This window comes from Lithobates pipiens, unplaced genomic scaffold (genome assembly GCF_037356315.1).
Source record: "Lithobates pipiens isolate NorthernLeopardFrog02 unplaced genomic scaffold, aLitPip1_a1.2 Scaffold_19, whole genome shotgun sequence".
Taxonomy (NCBI): domain Eukaryota; kingdom Metazoa; phylum Chordata; class Amphibia; order Anura; family Ranidae; genus Lithobates; species Lithobates pipiens.
The window spans coordinates 593,723,504-593,749,598 of record NW_027507764.1 but is presented as its reverse complement, the minus strand read 5'-3'; the positions used below and the strand labels follow the sequence as shown (position 1 = coordinate 593,749,598).

Genomic DNA, 26,095 nt, shown 5'->3' with positions numbered 1-26,095 from the left:
CATTTTGCGGAGAACTCTTCTTCGTTCAAGGAGTACAGGGTCCTGAGGAAGCAAAGTTCTCAGCGAAACACGTAGAGCATATCAATTTTCCAACTTTCTTGTTTGTATATGCCTGTATAATATCAGTTTTTTAGTCTCTTGCTTCTTTTGCAGTTATTGGTTGGCTTCTGTTTATATTATCGTGGTTCCATCATGCATCCATTTGATTTTGTAATGCAAGGCATACAGGGTTCGGGAGGAAGCAATTACTAAATATCAATCAAAATAGATACATGGTGAAACCAACATAATATAAATAGAAGCCAACAAATAAAACTACAAAAGAAGCACATAAGACCCACTCCAATGAATAAATAAAAAACAAAACAAATGGGGGGGTATTGGAAGAGATAAAACCCTTCATAGCGATGTGGATGGAACCCCCCACCTATTATCTTGGTTCCATCGTGTATTGATTTGATTTATTTCAGCACAAGTGTAATTTCCTCATTCATGAGGTACAGGGTCCTGAGGAAGCAGAGTTCTCCGTGAAACACGTAGACCATATCAATTTCGAACATCCTTGTTTGTATACACCTGTATAAACTACATTGTGTTTGTTATTATTTTTGTCCTTCCAAGCCATTTATCAAAGCCGATAAGTCTCTAAGCTGTACAAAGTGTTTGAAGTGGCATGGTCAGTGTAGGACCCCTCAGAAGTGTAGAGCAGTGGACTGTCCTCCTTGACGGCCATATTGCACACATGTTGGTGCTTCAGAGAAGCAGCATGGGACCTAAACGTCTTGCCACATAACTGGCAGAAATACGGACATTCTCCCGTGTGCGTCCTCAAGTGCTTCACCAAATCCGACTTCTGTACAAAGCCCCTCGTGCATTCTTCGCACTTGTATGGCCGCTCCCCGCTGTGCGTCCTCGAGTGTTTTACTACCGCCGAGCGGTCGATGAACCGCTTGTCGCAGAAGTCGCATTTGTAGGGTTTTTCGCCCGTGTGGGTGCGGAGATGCTTCACCAGGTCGGAGTTCTGGATGAATCCCTTCTGGCAGACGAGGCACCGGTAAGGCTTGTCGCCGGTGTGCGACCGCATGTGTTTGACCAGCGCCGACCGCTGGCTGACCACCTTGCCGCACACGGTACAAGTATGAGGCTGCTGGGCTCTGTGAGTCGCCTTGTGGACCCGGAAAGTGGAGTTGTCGGTGAAAGTTTGATCGCAGTGCAGACAAGCATACACTTTAGTCTTCTTGACTGCCATCTTGCACTCCCCTGAAGATGAGAGGATGCTCTTTAAGCTGCCGAAAGGCCTGGCCACCACAGAACCCGCATGGAACTTTGGTACTAAACTTCCGGGGTCATCCTCGGACTCTCCCCAATACGTGACCGGCTGGTGCACATTGGAGGGAACAGAGAGAGCGCTTCCCTTCATTTCGGTCCCAGGAGGAGTAAGGTGCTTTTGCTGGTGTTTAGCCAAGCTGGACTTCTCAATGAAGCTTCTACCGCAGTCGCTGCAGCTATACGGGCGTTCTCCGGTGTGCGTACGGTAATGTTTTACGAGATCCGAATTCTGGATGAAGCCTTTATTGCACACATTACAGACATAAGGCCGTTCCCCTGTATGAATACGTAAATGTTTAACGAGCACCGACCGGTGGCCGAAGGTCTTCCCGCACTCACTACATGGAAACGACCTCGCTCTGCTAACTTCCGCCGTGCGCTGGTTCGGTGGTAGAGCTTCTTCACCATTTTTGTCATCGTGACCAACGGTGATTATAGATATCCCTTCTAAAAATTCAGAGCTCTGCTGTTTTTGGTCGACGTGCCATTTCAGGTGTCTATGAAGGTTGGAGCTGCAGCTGAAGCCCTTTCCACACTCGCTGCACGGATACGGCTGGACTCTGTTGTGAATCCTCCGGTGTTTGGCCAACGAGGACGCCTCAGTAAAACTCTTGTAACACTCGGGGCACTGGAAAGGCTTTTCACCGGAGTGAATCCTTTGGTGCTTCACCAGGTCCGACCTCTGGATGAAACCCTTGTTGCACTCTGTACATTGGTATGGGCGAACCCCTGTGTGGGTTCGAAGATGTTTCACCAAATCGGAAGTTTGGAAGAAGCTCTTGGGACATCGGTCGCACAAGTACTGTCTCTCCGTGTTGTGGGTTCGGAGATGTTTTTTAAGGCTGGTTTTGTTGGGGAAGGTTTTGTCACATTCCGGGCACTGGTGCAGAAGGCTTTTCTGCTCAGTGGTGTTGGGTTTAACGGGGTCCATGAGGACAATCTCATGGAAGGCGGTAGCGGCGGGAGGGGTCTCTGTAGAGTGGACCTCGAGGTGCTTGACCAAATCCAAACTTTGTTTGAAGGTTCTTTTGCAATGCGGACAGTGGTACGGCCTCTGCCCGGAGTGTGTCCTACGATGTTTGGCCAGCGACGAGCCTTCCGTGAACCTTTTATTACATTCGGGGCAGTGATAAGGCTTCTCACCACTGTGAATTCTTTGGTGTTTGACCAGGTCAGAGTTTTGGATGAAGCTTTTCCTGCACTGGTCACAGGGATAAGGTTTTTGCCCCATGTGAGTCCTCATGTGCTTGTTTAAGGAAGAACGATGGATGAAGGCTTTCTCACAGACGTTGCACTGGTATGCCCTTTCCCCCGTGTGCCATCTAATGTGTTTAATGATAGTAGACCTCCCTGTGAAGGTCTTACCACAGTATTGGCACGAGTAAGGGCTCTGTCCATCGTGAGTCCTCCAGTGTTTTTGGAGGTCGCTTTTCCGTTCGAAACTCTTTTGGCACAAGACACAACAATGGTGTCTCTCTGCGCGGTGGCTCCGGCAATGTCTCAAAAATGTGGACTTCTGAATAAAGCTAATGTTGCAGTCTAGGCACCGAAAGAGCTGGTCATTGCAGTGCAGCTTTTTGTGCTTTAAAAACCTTGACAACTGGTTGAAGGTCTGACTGCACTCACATTCGTAAGAGAGAGAAACGCCATCCGCCGAGCTGTTCGTAGCCGTGCTCTGTTGTCTAACATGGACTCTCTGGTGTTTCAGAAGATCCGACTTCTGCATGAAGCGCCGACTGCACTGAAGACAGGAAAATGGCCGTTCCCCGGTGTGGCTCCTCTGATGTAATATTAAGGTTGACCTTTGGATGAAGCCTTTCCCGCATTCGGTACACTTGTGGGGTTTATCTTTGCTATGGACCTTCTGGTGTTTGGATAAAGCTGACTTTTCGGCAAACGTCTTCTGGCAGAGCGTGCACGGATAGGGTCGTTCCCCTGTGTGCGTCCGATGATGCTTCACCAGGTCTGACCTTTGAATAAACCCTTTGTGGCACTCCTGGCACTGGAAAGGCCGCTCTCCAGAGTGGGTCCACATATGCTTTTTCAGGTCCGAGTTTTGGATGAAGGCCTTCTCACACTGCAGACACTGGAAGGATCTCTGCCTCGAGTGCACCTGTTGGTGCCGAACAAACGACGTCCGATGCCTGAAAGACTTTCCACAATGAGCGCAGGTGAAAGGAGAATCTTTTGGGGGAATTTGTTCTTGCTTGGGCTTCTGTTCTGCTCTGCTTCGCACTTTGTCAGAAAACTTTGTATGAACCGTCATGTGTCTAACAAGGACGGTCTTGGAGGTGAAGCTTCTCGGGCACTCGGCGCAATGGTAAGGGCGATCGCCATTGTGCGTCCTCTTGTGTTTCATCAAAGAGGAACTCTCCGCAAACCGTTTATCGCAAATGGAGCAGCTGTAAGGCTTTTCCCCAGTGTGGGTACGATGGTGTTTCACCAGGTCCGAGTTTTGAATGAAAGACTTGCCGCAGACGGTACACCGATAAGGCCTGTGCCCGGTGTGCGTCCTGAGGTGCTTTGTTAAGGTGGACCTCTGAGTGTATGTTTTAGGGCACAGCAGGCACTTGTAAGGCCTATTGATATCAAGAGCCCGCTGGTGGCTGATCGGAGAGGACTGCCCCTGAGGAGACGGAGACTTGTGTTTTAGCAGGTCGGTGTTGTTTGTAGAGTTGCAGGAAGAGCTCCATCTGGGTCTCTTCATATTGCAGCAACTTTGATGCCTCTCAACTGTTTGGTAGCAGCTGAAGTTTTTCCCACAATGACAACAGATATGAGGTTTGTCTTCGGGGGTCACCTCAGACGTGATGCTATGATAGGGGGACTCAAGCGTCTCCTCTTCCACCTTTATCCCCGAAGGCGGGATGTTATCAGCCAGATCTTCATAATGAAGCATTTTGCCGAGCCCCGGATTATCACATCCATCTCCAGCTTCTTGCTTAATGGATCCACCTATCAGGAGAGACATTAAAAAGGATAATTATTATCCACGATAATTGTTTATTCTGTGATAGCAACAAAAAGGTCACAAACAAAATTAAAATCTGAAAACAAATACAATTTTGCCCCCCCCCCCATTTTGAAAACAGAAGGGAATAGCAACAACCCTGTCAGATGTGTTTTTTTGCCCTCCGAATTAGGAAATTTGTCTTCACTTCCTGTCCATGAGTGAGAGGAAACCTCTCCATAATGAAGGAGAGTCCCCTTCTCAGATAACCGGCCATCGGGAAGAGAGTCCCCTTCTCAGATAAGCGGCCATCGGGAGGAGAGTCCCCTTCTCAGATAACCGGCCATCGGGAGGAGAGTCCCCTTCTCAGATAAGCGGCCATCGGGAGGAGAGTCCCCTTCTCAGATAACCAGCCATCGGAGGAGAGCCCCCTTCTCAGATAACCGGCCATCGGAGGAGAGCCCCCTTCTCAGATAACCGGCCATCGGGAAGAGAGTCCCCTTCTCAGATAACCGGCCATCGGGAGGAGAGTCCCCTTCTCAGATAACGACCATCGGAGGAGAGTCCCCCTCTCAGATAACCGGCCATCGGGAGGAGAGTCCCCCTCTCAGATAAGCGGCCATCGGGAGGAGAGTCCCCTTCTCAGATAACCGGCCATCGGAAGGAGAGTCCCCTTCTCAGATAACCGGCCATCGGGAGGAGAGTCCCCTTCTCAGATAACCGGCCATCGGGAGGAGAGTCCCCTTCTCAGATAACCGGCCATCGGGAGGAGAGTCCCCTTCTCAGATAACCGGCCATCGGGAGGAGAGTCCCCTTCTCAGATAACCGGCCATCGGGAGGAGAGTCCCCTTCTCAGATAACCGGCCATCGGGAGGAGAGTCCTCTTCTCAGATAACCGGCCATCGGGAGGAGAGTCCCCTTCTCAGATAACCGGCCATCGGGAGGAGAGTCCCCTTCTCAGATAACCGGCCATCGGGAGGAGAGTCCCCTTCTCAGATAACCGGCCATCGGAGGAGAGTCCCCTTCTCAGATAACCGGCCATCGGGAGGAGAGTCCCCTTCTCAGATAACCGGCCATCGGGAGGAGAGTCCCCTTCTCAGATAACCGGCCATCGGGAGGAGAGTCCCCTTCTCAGATAACCGGCCATCGGGAGGAGAGTCCCCTTCTCAGATAACCGGCCATCGGAAGGAGAGTCCCCTTCTCAGATAACCGGCCATCGGGAGGAGAGTCCCCTTCTCAGATAACCGGCCATCGGGAGGAGAGTCCCCTTCTCAGATAACCGGCCATCGGGAGGAGAGTCCCCTTCTCAGATAACCGGCCATCGGGAGGAGAGTCCCCTTCTCAGATAACCGGCCATCGGGAGGAGAGTCCCCTTCTCAGATAACCGGCCATCGGGAGGAGAGTCCCCTTCTCAGATAACCGGCCATCGGAGGAGAGTCCCCTTCTCAGATAACCGGCCATCGGGAGGAGAGTCCCCTTCTCAGATAACCGGCCATCGGGAGGAGAGTCCCCTTCTCAGATAACCGGCCATCGGGAGGAGAGTCCCCTTCTCAGATAACCGGCCATCGGGAGGAGAGTCCCCTTCTCAGATAACCGGCCATCGGGAGGAGAGTCCCCTTCTCAGATAACCGGCCATCGGGAGGAGAGTCCCCTTCTCAGATAACCGGCCATCGGAGGAGAGTCCCCTTCTCAGATAACCGGCCATCGGGAGGAGAGTCCCCTTCTTAGATAACCGGCCATCGGGAGGAGAGTCCCCTTCTCAGATAACCCGGCCATCGGGAGGAGAGTCCCCTTCTCAGATAACCGGCCATCGGAAGGAGAGTCCCCTTCTCAGATAACCGGCCATCGGAAGGAGAGTCCCCTTCTCAGATAACCCGGCCATCGGGAGGAGAGTCCCCTTCTCAGATAACCAGCCATCGGGAGGAGAGTCCCCTTCTCAGATAACCAGCCATCGGGAGGAGAGTCCCCTTCTCAGATAACCCGCCATCGGGAGGAGAGTCCCCTTCTCAGATAACCGGCCATCGGAAGGAGAGTCCCCTTCTCAGATAAAAAGGACACTGGAACTGATGTCCTTGTTGAAATATTTCCCCTCACTTTTTCTCCTGGAGACAAATCAAAATTTTGTGATTCCTCACCACTTTCTGTTACAGTAACAATAGTCAACTGGACTACTAGGACAGAGACACCAAAATAAACCCGCCAGAGCTTCAAACCCTTTCAAAACGAAACATATAGATTTTTTGTACTTCGTGTGAAAACTTTTTTTTTTTTTCCATTGAAGGAGACAGGAATACAGATAGTGTTGGGTTATACTGCTACCTATAGGGGCATCTGACACTGGGCAAAAAAAATAAAAAATTAACCAGCCCAGGGTAACCCCTCCTCTAGACCAAAAAAAAACCTCCTGTGCTTGAGTTGTGGTGCTTAAGGACCTGGGTCTGAAGTGGTTAAGGACCTGATGGAGTCTCCACTTAAATCGGCTTACAGGTACAGTGCAAAGCGTCTTGCTGCCCCCCCAGGACTGTGGGTATCCTTTCATATACTAGTAAACACCAACAAAGAGGATGAACCGACCTAAGCGCAATAACATTACACATTTTGTTTTTTGTTTTTTTAATAAAAAGGGACAAGTAATATACTCACAAAACGCATGACATGCACAGGCGAGAATGACCTCAAAGCATCCAAAATGGCTTAAACGTTTCGAGGGTCAAGCCCCCTGGCTCTGAGGAAAGGGGGTTTGACCCCCAAAATGTGCAAGCCCTTTTGGATGCCTTGAGGTCTTCCCATGCCATCACCTGAGCTCTGTGGACTTGGAGGAGGTCTCATTTGCATCTTGTGATATGCTTGTGCAGGTCATGCGTTTGAGTATATTACTTGTCACTTTTATTTAATAAAAATTGTGGTAATGTGCTAGATCGGGGGGGACCCTCTTTTTGTTGTTTTATAATCCCTCCTCTACCCAGCATGTCTCAATTAGCAGCAAGCAGTACCAAGAGTATGAATCAAACAGACGGGGTGGGGACCTGTGTCCCTCAATAGACAGGATTTTAGGGTTTGTATAAAAATTCAATTTTCTCATCTGTTGAGGAATACAGGAATCCAAAATACAGTCGAGATGTCCAAAAGCAGTTCAAAAGGAGAGAGAGAGTAAGCAACTCGGCAACAACCACTAACAGGCAACAACTAAACAGAACTGGGGGTGATCTGCATTCCATAAGCCACCTAAAAAAACACAACAATGCCCAAATCTGTTACCAAATGATGCCAAACCCCCTTCAGGTATGGTAACCTGCCAAGATGGCCAAAGAGAGGACATGGAAATAAATGGGAGGCTCATGACCGATATTGAAAAAGCCACCACCAGAGAGGGAGGAATGGCTCCACATGGAAGAGAGCACCGAAATCTAGAGTAAGTCAGAAGCTGATTGCGATTGACCAGAACACACCAAAATAGGTGGAACAAGCTGGTATGTAGGGAAGAAAAGACCCAAAATCTGAAGGTAGTCAACAAGGAATGGAGCCAAGCACCTTAAAAGGAACAGACCCTGCAAGGTAACCTAAGGCCGCGTACACACGGGCGGACTGTTCGCCCAACTTAGTTTGTCAAACAATCCGACAAACAGTCCGCTCAAAATTTGCATGAGCGGACTTGACCACACACGATGAACGAACAGTCCGCTGAAAGCGTGCGCGATGACGTGTACAGCACGTACGACGGGACGAAAAATACGACGTCCAATACACTGCAATGCAACCTTCGCCGTGTAAATCCTTTCTGAGCATGCGCGAAACTTAGTTTGTCGAACTAGCCTACACACGAGCGGACTGTCCGCTGAAACCAAGTTTCAGCGGACTGTCTTACGGAAATTCCGAAAAACTTTATTCGTCAGACTGTCCGCTGAAGCCCACACACGAGCGGACTGTCCGCTGAAACACTGTTCAGCGGACAAAGTTGGGCGAACAGTCCGCCCGTGTGTACGCGGCCTAAGACAAAACAGGTTCCGGTGAGAAGACCAGCAGATCTAAGTGGGAGGGCCCTAAGCCTTTACATACCTGACCTCCTGGGATCAAGAAGTCAGGTGTCTAAAGAGATTGTCTGTCCAGACAACTAGGCAAGACTCACCAGGGAATCCCCTGAATCACCTTCAAGGGGTGCGGTGACTCCTAATAGTACCAGAGAATTTAGCAATTTCAATCCCATGAAGCCATCATGACTGAAAGAGTAGAGCGCATGAAAGCACCCCCCGTGGGGGTAGGCAGGAGATTAGAGGTGGGCCTTAGTCTCAGACTAGCAGGATGGGTACAACCAGATGATCCGAATACATCCTCTCTTGTATGCGATAGGCGACTCTGGGCAAGCCCAGAGAGAACCTACTGCAACAAAACCCAACTTTCTCTGGCCTCAAATCATAGGTCCACAATGCTCTTAACCCCCCCCCCCAAATCCAGCAAAGAGAGTCAGCATTCCTGGGGCTAGGGAGAGGAATTTTAGTAAATTTGTATTTTTGAAGGGAAAAACTAAGGATAGGGTTTAAACAAGAAGGACCTTCTTCAAGAGGCTGCAAATCCGCCAAGAAAGAAGAACCTTGTACCTGAACATAGCACACCCCTGAACGTACCGCAACCCGGACACAACTGGCCCTAATCCCAGGTTGACTGGTTCCCCAAAAAACAGTAAGGGCCAGTTCACACAGCGATGCGCGGCGAGGCGTCTCCGACTTACCTCGCCGCGACCTGCGGGGAGCTCAGCGGCGACTTGCAGAGGACTTCTGTATAGAAGTCAATGCAAGTCGCCCCCGAAGTCGCCCCGAAGTAGTACAGGAACCTTTTTTCTGAGTCGGAGCGACTCGAGTCGCTCCTCTCAGAACGGTTCCATAGTACTGAATGGGGGCGACTTGCGGGAGCGAGGCGAGGCGAGCCGTGTCGCCTCGCCTCGCCTCGCTGTGTGAACCGGCCCTAAGAGTCCATTCACACAGGAGCAACTTTGGATCCGACTTGAAGTCGCCCCAAGTTGCCTCAAGTCGCGCAACATGATAAAATCAATGTAAGTGAATGAGAGCCGTCTTAATGCACACTACTGAAGTTGCTCCGACTTCAGAAAAGGTTCCTGTACGACTTCAATCCGACTTCTAGGCGACAGGTACCCATTGATTTCAATAGAAGTTGCCTCCAAGTCGGATCCCCGGTCTTAACTGAAGCAACTTTCCAGGAAGTAAAAATAGTTTTCTAGGCAAACCCCTCCCCCCCCCCCACAGAGCTGATTATTATGTGATTGGCCACTGGCAAAGTCTCCTCTCCTGGAAGCAACTTCAAGTTGCCTTGTAAGTTGCCTCAAGTCGTGCTGTGATTCATACTCAAGTCGTGTCCAAGTTGCCTCCCAAAGTCTCGATCAAAGTCGTGGTGCCCCTGTGTGAACGGACCCTTAGGGCCGGTTCACACAGCGGGCGAGGCGAGGCGACACGGCTCGCCTCGCCTCGCTCCCGCAAGTCGCCCCCGTTCTGTATAATGGAACCGTTCTGAGAGGAGCGACTCGAGTCGCTCCGACTCAGAAAAAAGGTTCCTGTACTACTTCTGGGCGACTTCGGGGGCGACTTGCATTGACTTCTATACAGAAGTCATCTGCAAGTCGCCGCTGAGGTCGCGGCGAGGCAAGTCGGAGACGCCTCGCCGCGCCTGCAGTGTGAACCGGCCCTAAGGCTTTCAATGGTCCTGTCAGTAGACTAGTGTGCTCTGCCTGCGGACAATCCAAGGAGGCACTAGGGGAGGGAGAAGCTTTGGGGTGCTTTAGGTAGCACGCCCCTAAACCGTGCACTCTGTCCGTAAAGAGCCCCCTAAACCATACACTTTGTACACATACACAGCCAGCAGCTAGATGGTGTCCAACGGAGTCCAAAACAGGGGTCCTGCATGAGAAGTGGGATCCAATGATGCAGAAGGAACCACTGGTTCTGGAGGTCCAGAAAGCAGCCCCAATCTTTGTTTGAATCGCTACCAGCCACACCAAAAACTCTGAATGACCACGCCAGAGACTATCTGCTCCATACAGGCAGACACGTTAGAAACGTTCAGAAACTTGGCATGCCAACAGCAAAGAAGGCAGTCGAAGTAGACTAGTATGCAGAAAAGGGGACATCTCTGAGAGGAAGGTCCCCCCAATGCTTCTACGAAGGTGGAAAACGGGGTCTCTCACTGTCAGATGACAAGGGTTCCAAAAAGGTAAACAACCTGCCGCCTTTAACCACTTCGCGCCGGAAGGACGTCCTGGGACGGCCTCAAATTTCGGGGGTTATATCTGAATGATGCCTGAGGCTACAGACATCATTCAGATATCGGCATTTTCAGCCGGCGATTCCCTGCACCACAAGAATGATCATAGCGGCTGTTCCGCCGCTTGATCGTTCTTACAGGTGGCGGGAAGGGACGTCCCCCCCCCCCCTCCTCCTCCTCCCGCCGCCCTCCGGTGCTTCTACCGACTCACTGCTTCCATCGGTGGGTCGGTCACAGGATCCGCCGCCCCCCCGGATGGTATTAAGAGAGATTTCCAGTGGATCAGATCGTCCCCGGAGTCTCTATGATCGTTCGGAGGCCGGGGCGCGATGTTATGACGTCACGCCCGGCCTCTGCATTCAAAATAACGGCGCCACCTTGGCTGGGAAGCCAGGATCGTTTATTTTATTATTATTTTTATTTATTTTTTTATTTCAGGCTTCCCAGCCTAGAGGCGAGATATGGGGTCTTATTGACCCCCCCCCATATCTCACTGTAAATAGGTCCGATCGTGCCATATTCCTATTACAAGGGATGTTTACATTCCTTGTAATAGGAATAAAAGTGATCAAATTTAAATTTATTTTTTATTTGTTTATTTTTTTTTTTATTGTTAATTTTACTTTTATTTTTTATTTTTTTGTTTGACACTTAGGAATAAAAGTAATCAAATTTAATTTTTTTTTTTTTTATTGTTAATTTTACTTTTTTTTTTGTTTGACACTTCAAAAAAAAAAAAAAAAAAAAAAAAAAATGTAAAATTAACAATAAAAAAATTAATTAAATTTGATTACTTTTATTCCAAAGTGTCAAAAAAAAATAAAAAAAAATTAAAGTAAAACAATAAAAAAAAAAAAAAAAAATGTAAGCGCCCCTGTCCCCGTGAGCTCGTACGCAGAAGCAAACGCATACGTAAGTCCCGCTCACATATGAAAACGGTGTGCAAACCCACATGTGAGGTATTGCTGCGAACGTTGGAGCGAGAGTAATAATTCTAGCACTAGACCCCCTCTGTAACTCAAAACATGTAACCAGTAAAAAAAAAAAAAAAAAAAAAAAAATTTTAACCACTTGACCACTGGGCACTTAAACACCCTTAATAACCAGACCAATTTTCAGCTTTCGGTGCTCTCACATTTTGAATGACAATTACTCAGTCATGCAACACTGGACCTATATGAAATTTTTGTCTTTTTTCACACAAATGGAGCTTTCTTTCGGTGGTATTTAATCACCGCTGAGTTTTTTATTTTTTGTGCTATAAAAGAAAAAATACAGAAAATTCTGTAAAAAAATTGATTTTTCTTCATTTCCGTTATAAAATTTAGCAGATTAGTAATTTTTTCTTCATAAATTTTGGCCAAAATTTATACCACTACATATCTTTGGTAAAAATAAGTACAAATTGGTGGATATTATTTGGTCTTTGTGAAAGTTATAGAGTCCACAAGCTGTGGTGCCAATATCTGAAAATTGATCACACCTGAAGTACTGACGGCCTATTTCAATTCTTGAGACCCCAACATGCCAGAAAAGTACAAATACCCCCCAAATGACCCCTTTTTGGAAAGAAGACATTCCAAGGTATTTAGTAAGAGGCATGATGAGTTTTTTGAAGTTGTCATTTTTTCCCATAATTCTTTGCAAAATCAAGATTTTTTTTCCTTTTTTTTTTTTTTTTTTTTTCCACAAAATTGTCATATTATCAGTTTATTTCTCACACAGCATATGCATACCACAAATTACACCCCAAAACACATTCTGCTATTACTCCCGAGTACGGCGATACCACATGTGTGAGACTTTTACACAGTGCGGCCACATACAGAGGCCCAACATGCAGGGAGCGCCATCAGGCGTTCTGGAGCACCCAGGACAATTCTGACATTTCTCTCCTACATGTAAAAATCATCATTTATTTGCTAGAAAATTACATAGAATCCCAAAACATTATATATGTTTTTTTAGCAAACACCCTGGAGAATACAATGGTGGTCGTTGCAACTTTTTATCTCGCACGGTATTTGCGCAGCAATTTTTCGAATGCTTTTTTTTGGAAAAAAAACTGTTTTGTGCTTAAAAAAAAAAAAAAAAAAAAACACAGTAAAGTTAGCCCAATTTTTGCATAATGTGAAAGATGAAGTTACGCTGAGTAAATCGATACCTAACATGTCACTCTTCAAAATTGCACAGGCTCGTGGAATGGCGCCAAACGTCGCTACTTGAAAATCCCCATAGGCGACGATTTTTTTTTTTTTTTTACTGGTTATATGTTTTGAGTTACAGAGGAGGTCTAGGGCTAGAATTATTGCTCTCGCTCCAACGTACGCAGCGATACCTCACATGTGTGGTTTGAACACCGTTTTCATATGTGGGCGGGACTTACGTATGCGTTCGCTTCTGCATGCGAGCACATGGGGACAGGGGAGCTTTAAAAAAAAAAAAAAAAAAAATGTTATTGTTCATTTTACTTTATTTATTTTAGTTTGACATTTTTTTCCCCAAAAATAAATTTTTTGATCACTTTTATTCCTATTACAAGGAATGTAAACATCCCTTGTAATAGGAATATGGCATGACAGGTCCTCTTTACAGTGAGATGTGGCGTCAATAAGACCCGCATCTCACCTCTAGGCTGGGAAGCCTGAAAAAAAAAAAAAAAAAAAAAAAAGGATTCTGGATTTGATAGTATTGGCGAGTTGGTAGAAGCACCGGAGGGCGGCGGGAGGGGGGGTGTCTATGGCTGGGTATTGCAGGGTATCACCGACTATGGCTGGGTATATCAGAGTATGGCGTTGCAGAGTATTGCGTTGCAGAGCATTGCAGGATATTGGAGGGTGTTGCAGAGCATTGCACGGTATTGGCGGGTGTTGCAGGGTATTGGTGGGTGTTGCAGAGCATTGCAGAGTGTTGCAGGGCATTGCAGAGCGTTGCAGAGCGTTGCAGGGTATTGCAGAGTAATGGCAGGGTATTGCAGAGTAATGCAGAGTAATGCAGAGTAATGCAGAGTAATGCAGAGTAATGCAGGGTAATGCAGAGTAATGCAGAGTAATGCAGGGTAATGCAGAGTAATGCAGGGTAATGCAGGGTAATGCAGGGTAATGCAGGGTAATGCAGGGTAATGCAGGGTAATGCAGGGTAATGCAGAGTAATGCAGAGTAATGCAGAGTAATGCAGAGTAATGGCAGGGAATTGAGGGGTTAATTTTCGGTAAGCAGCGATGTGAGCACTGCAGATGCAGTCCACATCGCTGCTGACACCGATCTCTTCCCCCTCCGCTGTTCCGATCGGTACAGAGAGGGGAGGGAGGAACCGGCGTCATAACATGACGCCGGTTTGTTTACAAGTGATCACTCCGTCATTTACCGTGATGCGCCGGGTCCTGTGGACCCGGCGGTCACGGATGCTCTCGAGTGCGCGCCCCAGGGGGCGCGCGAGAGCGGAATTCTGGGAGGACGTCATATGACGGCCTCCCACAGTTAAGAAACCGCCCTAAAGCCGTCATTCGGCTATAGGGCGGTTATTAAGTGGTTAAAGCGTCACCTATGGGGATTTTTAAAGTTTGGCGCCATTCCACGAGCGCGTCCAATTGGATATCTTTTTACTCGGCGTATCTTCATCCATCACATTATGCAAAAAAAAATGGGCTAACTTTACTGTTTTTTTTTTTTTTTTTTTTTTTTAAGCATGAAACTTTTTTTTTCTGAAAAAAATATGTTCGAAAAATTGCTGCGCAAATACCGTGCGAGATAACAAGTTGCAACAACCGCCATTGTATTCTCTAGGGTCTTTGCTAAAAAAAAACATATATAATGTTTGGGGGTTCTGTGTAATTTTCTAGCAAAAAAAAAAATGATGAATTTTACATGTAGGAGAGAAATGCCAGAATTGGCGTGGGCGCGAAGTGGTCAGCGAGGAATTTTGTTGGGTACCCTTGCCTACAGATGATAGTTTCCAATGTTGAAACCCGACAAAGCCAGACCTGGCCGGATCATTAGGCCCTTCTGGGAAATGTTGTCCACGAAGATCCACAACACCTAATCACCGAACCCTCATCACGGGTCAACAAAATTTGCCACAATGGGCTGCCAAGAAAAAGCACTGCGCCAAACACCAGTCAAAGGTCTTAGAAGCATCAGCCATGCCAGGCTGACAATGAGGATTCAGATCCCTATTCGGGGTACCAAGTACCATTCATACCTTTCATGCCCCGAGGCCAGGGAATCTTTGTGGAGGAAGGGAGTGGTGGCCTGGGTGAGGGAACAGCTACAAAAGGCTGAGCTGATACAAGGACAGGGTCCAGGGGTACAATGAACCCAAGGTGACCATGAAAGGGGCCCCGAGAGACAAGAAAGGAGAGGAGAGAGCAGCTGAAGAGAGTGCCAGGAGAGGCATGGGATTGACCTGTCAGCCTAAAGAGTCTGCTTAAATTCTTTTCATTTTTCAGTGTAAAAATTCTCCTTAAGGTGGCAGTATAAGCCAACATCTGAATTCCTGTGTCCCTCGATTGACAAAAAGGGAAAAAAAAAAAGTTTTGGATAACTCCCTGCTGCTGTGTACAGAGAAGAAGAGAGCGCGCAGCCCGCACCTCCTCCCTGCTGCTGTGTACAGAGAGGAAGAGAGAGCGCAGCCCGCACCTCCTCCCTGCTGCTGTGTACAGAGAGGAAGAGAGAGCGCAGCCCGCACCTCCTCCCTGCTGCTGTGTACAGAGAGGAAGAGAGAGCGCAGCCCGCACCTCCTCCCTGCTGCTGTGTACAGAGAGGAAGAGAGAGCGCAGCCCACACCTCCTCCCTGCTGCTGTGTACAGAGAGGAAGAGAGAGTGCAGCCCGCACCTCCTCCCTGCTGCTGTGTACAGAGAGGAAGAGAGAGCGCAGCCCACACCTCCTCCCTGCTGCTGTGTACAGAGAGGAAGAGAGAGTGCAGCCCGCACCTCCTCCCTGCTGCTGTGTACAGAGAGGAAGAGAGAGTGCAGCCCGCACCTCCTCCCTGCTGCTGTGTACAGAGCGGAAGAGAGAGCACAGCCCGCACCTCCTCCCTGCTGCTGTGTACAGAGAGGAAGAGAGTGCAGCCTGACCTCCTCCCTGCTGCTGTGTAGAGAGGAAGAAGGAACGCAGCCTGACCTCCTCCCTGCTGCGTACAGAGAGAAAGGAGCACAGTGCACACCTCCTCCATGCTGCTGTGTACAGAGAGGAAGAAGGGGCACAGCCTGCACCACCTCCCTGCTGCTGTGTACAGAGAAGAGAGCGCAGCCCGGACCTCCTCCTTGCTACTGCGTACAGAGAAGAGCACAGCCCGCGCCTTCTCCCCGCTGCTGCGTACAGAGAAGAAAAGAGCGCAGCCCTCACCTCCTCCCTGAGAGGAAGAGAGCGCAGCCTGCAGCAGCAGGAAGATGTCATCTCCTGCTGTCATTACTCTCCTGTAGTATTGAGGGGGGGGGGGGGATCTGAGAGGTATTTTGCCCGTGGTGGAGAGAGCACAGTCCACACCTCCTCCCAGCTCTGTCCTCCTGTCGAGAGAAAATGAGGGGAGACAAAATGTGTGCTGGGGGGGGGGGGGATTTTTTTGTTGTGCTGGGGGGTTATGCATTGTACTGGGGTGGGGGGTGGGGTAATTAATAACTTACAGATCACTGAACTCTGCCTCATGGACTATATTGTGGGGCTTGTTCAGACCAGGTGGAGAACATGTGTGAAATTGCGTGTTTTCCAGCACCGCCTTTTGCAGACACATGAGGGTGCCATTAATTGTTAAATGACACCCCCCCCCCCCCCCACACACACACATCTAGTAAATTCTCGCCTGCTGAAACGCACGGTGCCTCACTACCATTCATTTTGGTGCTGCACGATTTATAATAAAAAATAAAAAATTCCACCGGCTTAGAGCAGCCCATAAAAAAAAACAAAAAAACTGATGCAGCGGGAACGTACCGTATTTATCGGCGTATAACACGTGCCGGTGTATAACACGCACCCCAAGTTTAGGAGGGAATTTTAAGGAAAAAACTTTTAGGAGGGAAATTTAAAGAAAAAAAAAAAAAACTTACATTTAAATGCCCATCAATGCAGCCTTATCAGTGTCCATCTGCAGCCTTGTCATGCAGCCTGTCCGTCATTGCAGCCTGTCCGTCATTGCAGCCTGTCCGTCATTGCAGCCTGTCTGTCATTGCAGCCTTGTCATGCAACCTGTCCGTCATTGCAGCCTGTCCGTCATTGCAGCCTGTCCGTCATTGCAGCCTGTCCGTCATTGCAGCCTGTCCGTCATTGCAGCCTGTCCGTCATTGCAACCTTGTCATGCAACCTTGTCATGCAACCTGTCTGTCATTGCAGCCTTGTCATGCAGTTTGTCCGTCATTGCAGCCTTGGCATGCAGTTTGTCCGTCATTGCAGCCTTGGCATGCAGTTTGTCCGTCATTGCAGCCTGTCCATCATTGCAGCCTGTCCGTCATTGCAGCCTTGTCATGCAGTTTGTCATGCAGTTTGTCATGCAGTTTGTCATGCAGTTTGTCCGTCATTGCAGTTTGTCATGCAGCCTGTCCGTCATTGCAGCCTGTCCGTCATGCAACCTTGTCATGCAACCTGTCCGTCATTGCAGCCTTGTCATGCAGCCTGTCCGTCATTGCAGCCTTGTCATGCAGTTTGTCCGTCAATGCAGCCTGTCCGTCAATGCAGCCTGTCCGTCATGCAACCTTGTCATGCAACCTGTCTGTCATTGCAGCCTTGTCATGCAGCCTGTCCGTCATTGCAGCCTTGTCATGCAGTTTGTCCGTCAATGCAGCCTGTCCGTCAATGCAGCCTGTCCGTCATGCAACCTTGTCATGCAACCTGTCTGTCATTGCAGCCTTGTCATGCAGTTTGTCCGTCATTGTAGCCTTGTGCATCAGTGATGTCAGCTTATGTTTTTAAAAATGGCGCCGCCGAGATGTCCCGTTTATCTCGGCCGGTGCCCGGAAGTTCTCGGCGGCTTTCGGCCGTGGAGAAGGGCCGAAGGCGGCTAAAAAGCCGCCCAGAGCCCAAAAAAAATTGTGCGGAAATCGCGGAGGATCGGCGTATAACACGCACCCGCGATTTTCCCCTGATTTTAAGGGGAAAAAGGTGCGTGTCATACGTCGATAAATACGGTACATAACAACGTGCAACCCCCGAGGACACACCTCCCGGTATGAACAAGCCGCCAAGAATGGTGCGCCCCGAGATTGCGCACAATTCTTTTCTGAACATAAAAAAAATAAAAAGGATTGGACACCCCACCTCTAAACAGTCTTTCCGCTCGGTACATTTCACTACTGCGGGGGGGGGCATAAGAACCGCCAAGAGCGTTGCAGGTTGTCCACACGATGCCAGTGGGTGGAGTCTGAGGTAACCGCGTCGGGTTGTATCTCAGCACAGGCTTATAGAACGACCCGCTTTGCTCACAGTGTAGAAGAGAAGAGTCGTCCCCTCCCCCCCCCCCCCCACCTCAGTAGGACACGCGGGCGACGGCAACGTGTCTACTTTGTGGACATCAATATGAAGTCTAAGGAAGAAGAAGATCCGCCCTCACCTAGACCAGAGACGTCCTCGCTCTCCTCCCGATCTTCTGCCAACCACGGCTCTCCGCCATCTTCTAGACGACAGAGAATTTCTGGCTTCTGTATGGAGCACCCTGAGGGGGAAGAAGGAGCAGAGCGGCTCAGGACGGGAAAAGTAATCATTATGCAAAAAATAAATAAATAAATAAATAAGAACCCAGTAGTAGGCCCCGGGGGCCACAGCAGCCACGTGTACTAAGGAGCATGTCCATGGAAGGATCCTAGAATGGTCACAAAGTCCTCCTGCACAGACCAAGGGAAATACAGGAGAAGAACACAAGAGGGCGCTCCTGAGTGCAATAGAAAACCTTGTTTTATGCTGCACTTAGAAGCGCCCCCTTTTCGCGTTCTTCTCGGGAAGGGAAAAAACTTGATTTAATCAAAAGGGCCAGAAACAGAAAGTGCCGGGTCTAGAGGAGGACTAGAGGAGGACTAGAGGAGGACTAGAGGAGGACTAGAGGAGGACTAGGTCAGCTGCAGGATCTGGTGGAGGAGCTTTGTCCACCTCTCTGCTACCGACTGCTGAGACAAGGTGGGGGTGGAGAAAAGGGGGTGCAAGGGCTACATGAAATGACCTGGCGAGCCGAAATCCAGCCCACAGGCCTTGTGTTTGACACAGGTGCTTCCCCTTCACCCCCTCACATCACTCTAATTTCCGGACCATCACCCCTCACCCCAATTCTTGCCCCTTCACCCCTCACATCACCCCAATTCCTGCACCTTCACCCCAATTCTTACCCCTTCACCCCTCACATCACCCCAATTGCTGGACCCAGATGCTGTCACTCCCTGGCCAATAAGAGTGATCTCTGTGACAAGAATGGGAGGTTCTCATTGGACAGCTGACAGTCCTAAACTCAACCAGCTTCAGAGATCTCCACAGGGGAGGAGAACATTCCTGGATGCACAACCCGACCACAGGCACAGCGCAGGGGGCGGAGCTCCTTACCTGTGGATAGTAAACATTGGTAGTTGTCTTTCATGACGGCCCGGTACAGATCCTGCTGGGAGGAGCTCAGAGTCATCCATTCATCACGAGAGAAATAAACCGCCACCTCATCAAACGTCAGGACCGCCTGGGGGGGGGGAGGAGAAAGAGGAGCCGTTACCCCTCACCCCAACACAAGGAGGACCCCTCACCCTGCCACAAGGGGCCCCTCACCCCTCAACAAGGAGGACCCCTCACCCTGCCACAAGGGGACCCCTCACCCCTCCAGGAGGACCCCTCACCCCGACACAGGGGGGGCCCCTCACCTCCCCTCCACAAGGAGGACCCCTCACCTCTTCTCACCCCTCAACAAGGAGGACCCCTCACCTCCTCTTACCCCTCCACAAGGAGGACCCCTCACCTCCTCTTACCCCTCCACAAGGAGGACCCCTCACCTCTTCTCACCCCTCAACAAGGAGGACCCCTCACCTCTTCTCACCCCTCAACAAGGAGGACCCCTCACCTCCTCTTACCCCTCAACAAGGAGGACCCCTCACCTCCTCTTACCCCTCAACAAGGAGGACCCCTCACCTCCTCTTACCCCTCAACAAGGAGGACCCCTCACCTCCTCTCACCCCTCAACAAGGAGGACCCCTCACCTCCTCTCACCCCTCAACAAGGAGGACCCCTCACCTCCTCTCACCCCTCAACAAGGAGGACCCCTCACCTCCTCTCACCCCTCAACAAGGAGGACCCCTCACCCTGCCACAAGGGGCCCCTCACCCCTCAACAAGGAGGACCCCTCACCCTGCCACAAGGGACCCCTCACCCCTCAACAAGGAGGACCCCTCACCCCTCGAGGAGGACCCCCCACCTCCCCTCCACAAGGAGGACCCCTCACCTCCTCTCACCCCTCAACAAGGAGGACCCCTCACCCTGCCACAAGGGGACCCCTCACCCCTCGAGGAGGACCCCTCACCCCGCCACAAAGGGACCCCTCACCCCGACACAGGGGGGGGCCCTCACCTCCCCTCCACAAGGAGGACCCCTCACCTCCTCTCACCCCTCAACAAGGAGGACCCCTCACCTCCTCTCACCCCTCAACAAGGAGGACCCCTCACCTCCTCTCACCCCTCAACAAGGAGGACCCCTCACCTCCTCTTACCCCTCAACAAGGAGGACCCCTCACCTCCTCTCACCCCCTCCACAAGGAGGACCCCTCACCTCCTCTCACCCCCTCCACAAGGAGGACCCCTCACCTCCTCTCACCCCCTCCACAAGGAGGACCCCTCACCTCCTCTCACCCCCTCCACAAGGAGGACCCCTCACCTCCTCTCACCCCCTCCACAAGGAGGACCCCTCACCTCCTCTCACCCCCTCCACAAGGAGGACCCCTCACCTCCTCTCACCCCCTCCACAAGGAGGACCCCTCACCTCCTCTCACCCCCTCCACAAGGAGGACCCCTCACCTCCTCTCACCCCCTCCACAAGGAGGACCCCTCACCTCCTCTCACCCCCTCCACAAGGAGGACCCCTCACCTCCTCTCACCCCTCCACAAGGAGGACCCCTCACCTCCTCTCACCCCTCAACAAGGAGGACCCCTCACCTCCTCTCACCCCTCCACAAGGAGGACCCCTCACCTCCTCTCACCCCCTCCACAAGGAGGACCCCTCACCTCCTCTCACTCCCTCCACAAGGAGGACCCCTCACCTCCTCTCACCCCTCAACAAGGAGGACCCCTCACCTCCTCTCACCCCTCCACAAGGAGGACCCCTCACCTCCTCTCACCCCTCCACAAGGAGGACCCCCTCACCTCCTCTCACCCCTCCACAAGGAGGACCCCTCACCTCCTCTCACCCCTCAACAAGGAGGACCCCTCACCTCCTCTCACCCCTCCACAAGGAGGACCCCTCACCTCCTCTCACCCCTCCACAAGGAGGACCCCTCACCTCCTCTCACCCCTCAACAAGGAGGACCCCTCACCTCCTCTTACCCCTCAACAAGGAGGACCCCTCACCTCCTCTTACCCCTCAACAAGGAGGACCCCTCACCTCCTCTTACCCCTCAACAAGGAGGACCCCTCACCTCCTCTTACCCCTCAACAAGGAGGACCCCTCACCTCCTCTTACCCCTCAACAAGGAGGACCCCTCACCTCCTCTCACCCCTCAACAAGGAGGACCCCTCACCTCCTCTCACCCCTCAACAAGGAGGACCCCTCACCTCCTCTCACCCCTCAACAAGGAGGACCCCTCACCCTGCCACAAGGGGCCCCTCACCCCTCAACAAGGAGGACCCCTCACCCTGCCACAAGGGACCCCTCACCCCTCAACAAGGAGGACCCCTCACCCCTCGAGGAGGACCCCCCACCTCCCCTCCACAAGGAGGACCCCTCACCTCCTCTCACCCCTCAACAAGGAGGACCCCTCACCCTGCCACAAGGGGACCCCTCACCCCTCGAGGAGGACCCCTCACCCCGCCACAAAGGGACCCCTCACCCCGACACAGGGGGGGGGCCCTCACCTCCCCTCCACAAGGAGGACCCCTCACCTCCTCTCACCCCTCAACAAGGAGGACCCCTCACCTCCTCTCACCCCTCAACAAGGAGGACCCCTCACCTCCTCTCACCCCTCAACAAGGAGGACCCCTCACCTCCTCTCACCCCTCAACAAGGAGGACCCCTCACCTCCTCTCACCCCTCAACAAGGAGGACCCCTCACCTCCTCTCACCCCTCAACAAGGAGGACCCCTCACCTCCTCTTACCCCTCAACAAGGAGGACCCCTCACCTCCTCTCACCCCTCAACAAGGAGGACCCCTCACCTCCTCTCACCCCTCCACAAGGAGGACCCCTCACCTCCTCTCACCCCCTCCACAAGGAGGACCCCTCACCTCCTCTCACCCCCTCCACAAGGAGGACCCCTCACCTCCTCTCACCCCCTCCACAAGGAGGACCCCTCACCTCCTCTCACCCCCTCCACAAGGAGGACCCCTCACCTCCTCTCACCCCCTCCACAAGGAGGACCCCTCACCTCCTCTCACCCCCTCCACAAGGAGGACCCCTCACCTCCTCTCACCCCCTCCACAAGGAGGACCCCTCACCTCCTCTCACCCCCTCCACAAGGAGGACCCCTCACCTCCTCTCACCCCCTCCACAAGGAGGACCCCTCACCTCCTCTCACCCCCTCCACAAGGAGGACCCCTCACCTCCTCTCACCCCCTCCACAAGGAGGACCCCTCACCTCCTCTCACCCCCTCCACAAGGAGGACCCCTCACCTCCTCTCACCCCCTCCACAAGGAGGACCCCTCACCTCCTCTCACCCCCTCCACAAGGAGGACCCCTCACCTCCTCTCACCCCCTCCACAAGGAGGACCCCTCACCTCCTCTCACCCCTCAACAAGGAGGACCCCTCACCTCCTCTCACCCCTCAACAAGGAGGACCCCTCACCTCCTCTCACCCCTCAACAAGGAGGACCCCTCACCTCCTCTCACCCCTCCACAAGGAGGACCCCTCACCTCCTCTCACCCCCTCCACAAGGAGGACCCCTCACCTCCTCTCACTCCCTCCACAAGGAGGACCCCTCACCTCCTCTCACCCCTCCACAAGGAGGACCCCTCACCTCCTCTCACCCCTCCACAAGGAGGACCCCTCACCTCCTCTCACCCCTCAACAAGGAGGACCCCTCACCTCCTCTCACCCCTCCACAAGGAGGACCCCTCACCTCCTCTCACCCCTCAACAAGGAGGACCCCTCACCTCCTCTCACCCCTCCACAAGGAGGACCCCTCACCTCCTCTCACCCCTCCACAAGGAGGACCCCTCACCTCCTCTCACCCCTCCACAAGGAGGACCCCTCACCTCCTCTCACCCCTCAACAAGGAGGACCCCTCACCTCCTCTCACCCCTCCACAAGGAGGACCCCTCACCTCCTCTCACCCCTCAACAAGGAGGACCCCTCACCTCCTCTTACCCCTCTACAAGGAGGACCCCTCACCTCCTCTCACCCCTCAACAAGGAGGGCCCCTCACCTCCTCTCACCCCTCAACAAGGAGGACCCCTCACCTCCTCTCACCCCTCCACAAGGAGGACCCCTCACCTCTCCATGTTTTGGGTTTTCTCCCACATGCATGGAATGTTTCTTGCTCTCCCCTCCCCCTATAGTCTTCTTCTATCCTCCGTCCCCCTCCCCCCGGGGTCTCTCACACACGGACAGTCCTTCCTTCTCTCTCACCCTACAAATCCTCTCCTCTTCTCCGGCCATTCTGCAGTCTCAGCAAAACCCGCCCCCTCCCGGCATGCACTTCACCAACAGCCAATCAACTTTTTCCGGAATGGGCGGAGCGCCAATGATGAGTCCCGCCCCCTCTCTACTGGATGATAGCTGGCCTAAGAGAGGAGCTCTCCGCCCACAGAGGAGGAGTCTGACCGCCGTGTACGGGGGTCACTATAGACACTGAGAGGGGGCGGGCCTACATAGACAGGCCACACCCACTCCCCCCGTACATAGCAACCATGCAAGGGGAGAGGGCTGGGCCTACGCAGACAGACCACACCCACCCCCGTACTGCGCAATCTTTCTATGACAGAAGGCGGGGACTACACAAACAAGCTACACCCACTCCCCCATAATTTGCAGATATTCAATAGGAGAGGGCGGGGCCTAAACTAACAGACTACACCCACTTCAAACTTTGCAACCTTAATATGAAAGAGGGCGGGACCTACACAAACATGCCACGCCCACTCCCCCGTATTTTGTGTCCTTACTATTGGAGAGGGCGGGGCTCTACTCAGACAGGTGGAGCTGTGTCTCTGCTCAGTGTCGGTGTCCAGATTCCGGGCTGGGAGCCGTTCTGTGTGGTGGACAGAAAGCCCGTATTACCGGGAGCTCAGTGATTGGGTGATACTGAAGAGGGTGTGTCCGAAAATGTGCTCTATAGTCTACTGTGTATCCATTGGAGGAAATAGTGCTCAGTCGGGCGGTCCTCCATCACCCCGCCCATCCCCACATCTCAACCAATCACCGTCTTACCTTGTGAAGAGGAGTCTAGCTATCCCCAGAGGAGCTGAGCACAATGACAGCCTATGGCAGTGAGGAAAGGTGTCTACTCCTCAGGGGCGGGGCTTCCCAATCCTTTTATTTCATTTCAGAGCAGAGAACTTTCCCTAAACCTGTGTTATCCCTCCCCCGCTCACATCACTCATCCTGAGTATTATCTGACCACACCTCCAATACCTCCTCACCCCGATCGTTCCTCGTCCATATCCCCATCCTTGTCCTCACCCCGAACCCTCCCTGTCCCCCCCCCAATCGTTCCTCGTCCATATCCCCATCCTCGTCCTCACCCCGATCCTTCCTCATCCTCACTCCGAACCCTCCCCGTCCTCACCCCGATCGTTCCTCGTCCATATCCCCATCCTTGTCCTCACCCCGAACCCTCCCTGTCCCCCCCCAATCGTTCCTCGTCCATATCCCCATCCTCGTCCTCACCCCGATCCTTCCTCATCCTCACTCCGAACCCTCCCCGTCCTCACCCCGATCGTTCCTCGTCCATATCCCCATCCTTGTCCTCACCCCGAACCCGCCCCCAATCGTTCCCCGTCCATATCCCCATCCTCGTCCTCACCCCGAACCCTCCCCGTCCTCACCCCGATCGCTCCTCATCCATATCCCCATCCTCGTCCTCACCCCAAACCCTCCCCGCCCCCCCCCAATCGTTCCTCGTCCATATCCCCATCCTCGTCCTCACCCCAATCGTTCCTCGTCCATATCCTCGTCCTCACCCCGATCCTTCCTCATCCATATCCCCATCCTCGTCCTCACTCCGAACCCTCCCCGTCCTCACCCCGATCGTTTCTCGTCCATATCCCCATCCTCGTCCTCACCCCGAACCCTCCCCGTCCTCACCTCGATCGTTCCTCATCCATATCCCCATCCTCGTCCTCACCCCAAACCCCCCCCCCAATTGTTCCTCGTCCATATCCCCATCCTCACCCCAATCGTTCCTCGGTCCATATCCCCATCCTCGTCCTCTCCCCAATCGTTCCTCGTCCATATCCCCATCCTCGTCCTCACCCCGATCCTTCCTCGTCCATATCCCCATCCTCATCCTCCCCCCGAATCTTCCTCGTCCATATCCCCATCCTCGTCCTCACCCCGAGCATTCCTCGTCCATATCCCCATCCTCACCCCGAGCATTCCTTGTCCATATCCCCATCCTTGTCCTCACCCCGAACCCTCCTCGTCCTCACCCCAAGCATTCCTCGTCCATATCCCCATCCTCACCCCGAGCATTCCTTGTCCATATCCCCATCCTTGTCCTCACCCCGAACCCTCCTCGTCCTCACCCCGAGCATTCCTCGTCCATATCCCCATCCTCACTACGAGCGTTCCTCATCCATATCCCCATCCTTGTCCTCATCCCTCACCCTCCCCCCGAGCATTCCTCGTCCATATCCCCATCCTCGTCCTCATCCCAAACCTTCTTCGTCCATATCCCCATCCTCGTCCTCATCCCGAACCGTTCATATCCCCATCCTCGTCCTCACCCGAAACTTCCATATCCCCATCCTTGTCCTCATCCTGAACCCTCCTCGTCCTCACCCCGAGCATTCCTCGTCCATATCCCCATCCTCATCCCGAGCGTTCCTCGTCCATATCCCCCTCCTTGTCCTCATCCCGAACCCTCCCTGTCCTCTCCCCAAGCATTCCTCGTCCATCTCCCCATCCTCGCCCCAGGTCCTCCTCATCACCGTCCTCATCCAAACCCTCCTCATCCTCACCCAAGCATTCCTTGTCCATATCCCCATCCCGAACCCCCCAATCCTCACCCAAGCATTCCTCGTCCATATCCCCATCCTCGTCCTCATCCCGAACCCTCCTCATCCTCACCCCGAACACTCCTCGTCCATATCCCTATCCTCGCCCCAGGTCCTCCTCATCCCCCTCCTCACCCCGAACCCTCCTCATCATCACCCGAGCATTCCTTGTCCATATCCCCATCCTCACCCCGAGCATTCCTCGCCCATATCCCCATCCTCGCCCTA

At 52.4% G+C, this 26,095-nt stretch overlaps 1 protein-coding gene across 1 annotated transcript; it reads right to left on the bottom strand.

Annotated features, from left to right (window-relative positions):
* LOC143997795 (uncharacterized) lies at positions 1-23,368 on the bottom strand. The gene is made up of 4 exons (XM_077493600.1): positions 23,280-23,368; positions 19,070-19,196; positions 18,093-18,194; positions 1-4,284 (listed from the first exon to the last, which is right to left on the bottom strand). The coding sequence occupies exons 1-4, from the start codon at positions 23,307-23,309 to the stop codon at positions 629-631; spliced, it is 3,915 nt and encodes a 1,304-aa protein (XP_077349726.1). The 5' UTR covers positions 23,310-23,368; the 3' UTR covers positions 1-628.
* Positions 23,369-26,095: the final 2,727 nt, after the last annotated feature.

Coding starts and splice junctions, on each gene's coding strand:
- LOC143997795 (XM_077493600.1), bottom strand. CDS start 23,309: ATGGCCGGAGAAGAGGAGAGGATTTGTAGG. Junction 19,197..23,279: donor AAGAGGAGAGGATTTGTAGG/GTGAGAGAGAAG, acceptor CCCCCCCCCCAG/GCGGTCCTGACGTTTGATGA. Junction 18,195..19,069: donor CCAATGTTTACTATCCACAG/GTAAGGAGCTCC, acceptor CTTCCCCCTCAG/GGTGCTCCATACAGAAGCCA.